Source organism: Bos indicus, chromosome 16 (assembly GCF_029378745.1).
Source record: "Bos indicus isolate NIAB-ARS_2022 breed Sahiwal x Tharparkar chromosome 16, NIAB-ARS_B.indTharparkar_mat_pri_1.0, whole genome shotgun sequence".
In the NCBI taxonomy this organism is placed as follows: Eukaryota; Metazoa; Chordata; class Mammalia; order Artiodactyla; family Bovidae; genus Bos; species Bos indicus.
In genome coordinates this window covers 4,417,339-4,423,850 of record NC_091775.1, presented here as the reverse complement: position 1 = coordinate 4,423,850, position 6,512 = coordinate 4,417,339, and the positions used below count along the sequence as shown (strand labels likewise).

The 6,512-nt window shown below is 53.3% G+C and overlaps 1 protein-coding gene across 2 annotated transcripts in view; it reads right to left on the bottom strand.

Annotated features, from left to right (window-relative positions):
• Positions 1–1,066: 1,066 nt before the first annotated feature.
• RASSF5 (Ras association domain family member 5) overlaps positions 1,067–6,512 on the bottom strand; it is a 73,505-nt gene continuing 68,059 nt past the window's right edge. For both annotated transcript variants that reach the window (XM_019976771.2, XM_019976772.2), the window contains 3 exons: positions 6,064–6,361; positions 5,134–5,249; positions 1,067–3,566 (listed from right to left, as the gene is read on the bottom strand). In XM_019976771.2, coding sequence (XP_019832330.2) covers positions 3,414–3,566; positions 5,134–5,249; positions 6,064–6,361 — 567 coding nt within the window. In that variant the 3' untranslated portion in view covers positions 1,067–3,413. The remainder of the gene's footprint in view (positions 3,567–5,133; positions 5,250–6,063; positions 6,362–6,512) is intronic.

Sequence of the window (6,512 nt, the reverse complement as noted above, 5' to 3'; positions counted from 1 at the left end):
ACTAACACAAGCCGGTGAATGGTGAGGCTAGGTCTACAGTGAACATCCACTCTTCAGGTTTGACCTAGAATTCTGCCGTGACCCCGTGCTGTCTAGACGTGCTTCAGATGGTTTTTCCAGTAATGGTGACACATTTTGCATTGATTCACCTTCCCTTTTCTCCTCATGAACACCACAGGTACACGGGAGGAGGCAAGGGCGTGTTTGGCTGTGCAAGGGGTTCCTTTTTAACTATGTGCTAAGCCAGATAATCTACACCAAGGTCAAACGTGCAATTTTGAACTTAATCCCACATTGTAACCAAATGAGTTTCAGTGAAATGCAAAAACTGGTTCATTTCTGGGTTTTGGCAAAATTATTGAAAGATATACCTCTTGGAGCGAGCAAACGTTACAGCTGTACCCCTGAACACTTTTAAGAATGTCTCTTGGACAGGGGTGCTCTCCTAGAGGGAGGGCAGGGGTGGGCCGGATGAACTGAGGGCCCTCGTTGATTGCACTGTGTGTGATCAATACTGGAAGGCAGGTGAGAATTCCTTTTTAATAACTTATATGGTTATCGCCACTATTACTGAGATATTCCTTTGATGGACATCAGAGCTAAGGTGAAAGGACTGTCTTAGTCATCTAGCCCTTTCCTCTGGGTGAGATGATCGCAACGTTCAGAGACTCCTTCCTATCTGATTTTAAAATAAAGCCAGAAATAGAAGAATCATTGCTTAACTCAGTAGCCTGTTCTGGTGTTTAATCATCCATCCGTAGCTCCAGAGAACCCCCACCCCGCCTTTGCAAAGTGCTCTTTCTGTAGTGAGTCCCTCTGCTTTCCTGCTCTGGGGATGGAGAAGAACCCGTCACCGTGGCAGCACCTCCAGCCCTCTGGAAGGTGTTTTCAGGATGGTTTGAACAGGAGCCTTCATCCTTCTGTTCATTGGCAAAAGAAAATCTGACTCGGCCTTGAAGCGTGTGCGTTACTCCATCCCCACCCCTCTCCCAGCTCCACCATTTCCATGTAATTTCCCAGATTTCCCCGAGAGGGGGAGGTTCAAGGAACACATCTCTCCTCTGAATCATTTTTGCAACAAGCTTTTATTACTTTTTTTTTAAACCCATATAAGACAGACATTTCAGAAGAAAACAGCCCCAGAGCACACACTGCGCAAGACAACGGCAGAAGGCGCTCCACGCCGACCCTGCGAGGGGAGGGGGACTCCCCACTCGCTACTGTTTTGGAGGCGCAGAGCCCAGCCCGGGTCCCTTGGTCTAACTGTGCTTTCGATAAAGTCTGAATTTTCCCAGTTTTCTTATTTCATAAACACCCCATCTCTTTATATATAGCTATATGCCTTTATGTATATATGTACATGACTTCTTTTTCTTCTCAAAAATAAAATGGCCACCCCATCTGAGGGGGGGGTCTCAGCAGCATTCACAGCGGTTGCAGCAGCGTGCCTTCTGTTCATGTTACAGACATGCAGCGTGGAGGAGAGGGTGCTGTGCCCGCCCACAGCAGGGAGACGGGATTTTAAGGGAGGGAAGTGATAAGGCTGAGCAGGAGATGGCAGATAACTAGGGTTTTTATGATGGAAAACATCTATTTGAGCTGCTTAGCTCATCCTGTTTTTGCAGCTCTGAAGAACACGAAGTGTGCACGATGAAGGTGCTGTATTCCTTCTAGGATCAGGGGCCAGGTGGACTCGGGGAAGAGACTCGTGAGGCTACACAAAGAAGCACGGGCTTGAATCGACCCAAGGACTTGGGAAGGCAGAGAACAGCGAAGAAATGGGTCTCTTAGAGGCTGGAATGGAAAACCGCCCTCACTTTGAAAGTTCACAGTCCTTCTCCCTCTGCCCTGGAGTGTCTCTGCCATCCTGGCTCCTGGCTCGAATTGTTTGGCTGGTTTTAGGTTTGAACCTAAGCAAGGAGTCAGTACAGATGTAGAGTCGGGAATCTGATCCGCCCTGTCCAGGCGGTTTGACCTCACTTCTAGGAAGTCAGGGCCCAGGACCTTAGGCGGGCAGGAACTTTGTGACCCGCATCCCATGCTTGGGGGGCAGGCTCCCCTGTCCTTGTCCCACACTGCCGTGGTCCACTTCCTGGCAGGAGCAAGCCAGCAGCAGAGCCTCAAGCAAAGGCCCAGGTTCCTGACCCTCTCCAAAAACAAAAAGGCACTGAGGTCAGCAGGAGGCCAGCCCCACGGCCGACAACGCTTCAGACCACGAAGGAGTCCCAAGTTGGCTGAGTTGGAGGGCACCCCACTCTGTAATCAAGGCAGCTCCTCTGGCAGCACTTGGAGATCCCAGTGTCCAGAGGGAGGGGAGAGGTGGTCCTGGAGTCCGGAGGAGAACCGAGGCAGCCAGGCCCGTGGCCGCTAGCTGGGGAGGCCTAAAGACAGCTTGGACTCGTTTACCTGCAACACGTTTTGGCTTCGACCGTCTGATTTCCGCTCTCAGCAGGAGACTTTAAAAATGGTTAAATGGCTGGTTTCCCCTTAGTGGAAACAATGAGGATGATGGCAATATTAAATTCAAAACTGCAACTTAAAAACAGAGCTGACGAAGGTGTGGCTGAAGACCACATGCACACAGATATAAATGCCTTTGGGTTTACACATGTACAGACTTTGGCCATCAGGGCCAGGGCCAGCTGCAGCTTCTCTGGAAATCTCTCAGGCAACCTCAGCTTTGGTGCTTCTGACCCAAACCTCTGGGGCCAGTAGCTTTATGACCATCCCTTACCCATGAGCAACGGGCACCTGAGGATGGTGGGGGAAAATTCTCTTTTTTAAATATTTATTTATTTGACTGCACAGGGTCTTAGTTGTAGCACACGAGATGTTTTAGTTGAGGCGTGTGGGATCTAGCTCCCCGACTGGGGATCGAACCTGGGCCCCATGCATTGGGAGCTTGGAGTCTTAGCCACCGGATCACAAGGGAAGTCCCAGGACAATTCTTCTATGAGCACTGTTCTGTTTCAGAGGCTTAGCTCAGAACTGCTAAAGGAATATGCTACAGTTCTGGACTCATAAATAAAGAAACTGTGGATGGCAAATAAGAAACGAATTGAAGACTAAAGGCCAGAGAAAGAACATATCTCTAAAACCCTTTGCTTTGCCAGCTGGCGTAGGGAGAGGCAGCTATTTGGTTTGCGGAAGGCTTGCAGATGGCGAGACGAGGCGGCCGATCTTGCACACGAGCGTGCTACTCTGGGGTGATGTGCAGAGGCACAGATGGCGACGGGGAGGCCCCGCGCCTGCACGCACACGTGGCCGCCAGAGGCGTCATGCCACGTCTGGAACTGATGGGCAGGCACAGATGCACCCACCAGAGGTGTCCTGAGAAAGTGTCTGTTGCAAAATAATAATTAATAATAAAAATTAAATCCGTGGGCTTTCGGGAGAAGGGGAGGCCGGACTGGCTAGGCAGGTTTGCCCTGGGATTTTCTCAAGGCCTCCTCCAGTTTCTGCCTGAACTTGTTGTACTTCTTCTGCACTTGCTGGACCTTGTCCTGCTCCTCTTTCTCCAGGATCGTTAGGAAATTCTGGAGCTCAGGGATGGAGAAGGCGTCCCACTGGGTGGCGAGAGGGAGATTGGGGGAGAGAGAGAACAGGAGACAGGTTAGACATCGCGTGACGGAGGGGCCCTGCCAGCTCAGCTCCCCCTTCACACCGCTTGCTACGGAATAGGCAGGTGTGATGAACAAAGCTTGAGGTCTCCATGCCATACCAGCAACAGAATTTCAAATCCTGGCATCTTCTGGCTGAGAATTAGTAGACCATAAGCCCTGTTTTGATTGGCTTATGCTGTATTTTATTGGCTTCGGCCTTATTCATTGGAGAATCAATAATCTTAAATTTCTCGGTAGCAGCTGAGATCCTAACCGTGATGCTGGAGCTGCCTGAGACCCTGGTGACCTCCTGGAGCTGTCTGCTTTGGGGCTGACCAGCAATGGGTCCCCAGCATGCAGCCCTCAGAGTGACATCTGGAGGAGAGCTGGGCTTGGACTCAGGAGACTGGGCGTCAGCCTGGCTCCGCCGTGTGACCCTCAGCACAGAACTCCACCCTTCTCAGCTGTTTCCTCATCTGCCGTGGAATTAGGGTGTCCGCCTCCCGCGGCTGGCAGCGCAGATAATGAGATGAGTCACTTGCACAGCTCTGCAGGGCCTGGCGGGCCTGGGCCTGGCTGGCGGGACATGGCTTCTTAGGACAGAAGGCAAGTCTGGCTTTTCCTGGCTGACCCGGGAAACTGAGATCCCCGTGGGGTCAGGGACTTTGACTCCTAGGCTCGTTGAGCACAACGGAACATCAAGGTTTATCTGGTTTAATCTCCACATTGGAGAAATGAGAAAGCTCAAGTCCACAGAGGGAACCACGATCACAGAGCTTACAGCCGCAAAACTTGAACGAGAAGCCAGGCCTCTAAACCCCAGGCCTGTGAGGTTCCCATGGGGCCAGCAACACTCAAACAGTTTCTGTGGAATACTGTCCCAACAAAACCTCCCACTCTGTCAAACAGAGGGAGAGCAGAGCTTCCTGGTGGAGGCTGGAAAAAGACAGGCCTAGATCCCCCAAATTTCCACAGTGGCCCCCAAGACTGCTTCTGCAAACCCCAGGCCTGCACTGAAGGCCATGTGACAGACTGCAAGATGCACCCACTGCCATCCCAGGTACCCCAGAACGCGGGGAGCACCAGCTGGGTTTCACCCCACTTCACACCACAGGCTGGATGCTTCCCTTGGGGTAGTGAGGTCTGTTTTCAAGAACTAGAGAGAGAACTGAGTCAACAGTACCCATGCCTGGGGGAGCCCAGAGTTGGAGCTTGCTGGACCTTGGGACATCCTCAGGAGCGAAAATCTGGGTGGAACACAGGGAGGTTCTCAGCACCCCTCCACCCTGACTGTTCAGAAGTAGGCACATGGAATTCTGTCCTTCCACAGGCCTTGCCAGACAGGCCCTGACCTGCTCCCCCAGAGCGCTTACAAACAATCCTGACAAGCGCTGACCTTGGGCCACACTCGCCCCAGCTCAGCAGCTGCAGGGCGGCCTCCAGCTGCACTGGGGGGTGAGGACCACGCCTACCCAGCAAGGCAAGCCCGGTGGGCTGGGTCTGCACAACAGGCGGAGGCGCCCGGACCTACCTCCACCTCTCCAGTTTCGTTCTCCTTTAGCACAAAGCTGAGGACGTCCGTGTCAGGCCCGGCGAGTAAGCGCAGGTAGAGGGGGCAGTCAGCGATGGAGAGTTTCTGGAAGAGCACTGCAACATGTGTATTACCATATGTGAGACAGATCGCCATTCCAGGTTCGATGCATGAGACAGGGTGCTCAGGGCTGGTGCACTGGGATGACCCAGAGGGATGGGATGGGGAGGGAGGTGGGAGGGGGGTTCAGGATGAGGAACACATGTGTACCCATGGCTGATTCATATCAATGTATGGCAAAAATCACCACAATATTGTAAAGTAATTAGCCTCCAATTAAAATAAATTAATTAAATTTAAAAAAACTACTCAGTCTACAAATAGAGAACTATTTTCCTTCCTAGAGGAAGGGAAAATTCTTAATTGATTTAGGTTCAAAATGACAGTAAGACAAATAAACTCAAAAAAACAAAAAAGAAAAAAAGAGCACTGCAAACCAAGAGAGGGGGCTGGGCTCGCCTTGGAGTAGACGGGCAGGGGCTCAGGATGGCCGGGACCGATTGGGATGCAGGGGTGTTTGTAGCCATCCTTTCAACCTAACGAAAGGCGCCTGGCAGGAATAAAGGGTAACAACTGGTACCTTCGGAGTCTGCTAGGGTGGGAAGCGTGTTTCCATGCACGTCATCCCCCGAAACGTTCGAGGGAGTGGTCCCATTCCACAGATTAGGAAGTGAACGCCCAGGGGTGGGTTTCCTGCAGCCACGTGTGAAGGGAGGGGCACGGTGGGCGGTCCGTGCGCAGACCTGACGCCACACGGGAGGCTGGGCTCCGGCGCCACGAGAAGCCCACCCCTCCCGCTCAAGTGTGACCGGCCTCGCCCAGCCAGAGTCGGGAAGGGTAGTTTCTGGGGGGCAGTTCGCTCGCTCCTACCTTGCCCATCCTTGTGTATCCGCTTGAAGAGCGCGAACTTCTGGGGATTGTCCACGACCATGAACTTCTTGAGCAGCCCCTGGATGACCTCGCTGACCGTGGTGCTGCTGCTGATGTGCAGCTGCTTGACGGCGTCGAGAGGCAGGTAGAAGGAAGTGCGCTTGTCCGTGGCGGCCGCCGGGTCCACGTCCTTGATGGCGTCGTAGATGGACTGGGGCCGGATCCCGGCGGGCACCGTCACTGGCCGCCGCAGCTTCAGGTGCACCTTGATGAAGCCCGTGTAGCTGCCGTCCTCGCTCTGCCAGGGCGCAGGTTGGGTGCGGTCAGGGCGGGCCTGTCTCGCCGGATGTCCCACCTGCCACTCGGGCCGGGGCTCCAGACCCGCCGGGCTGCAGAGGCCCTTCCTGAGGCAGTGCCATCCCAGCCACACCCGCACCACCTGCCTCCCT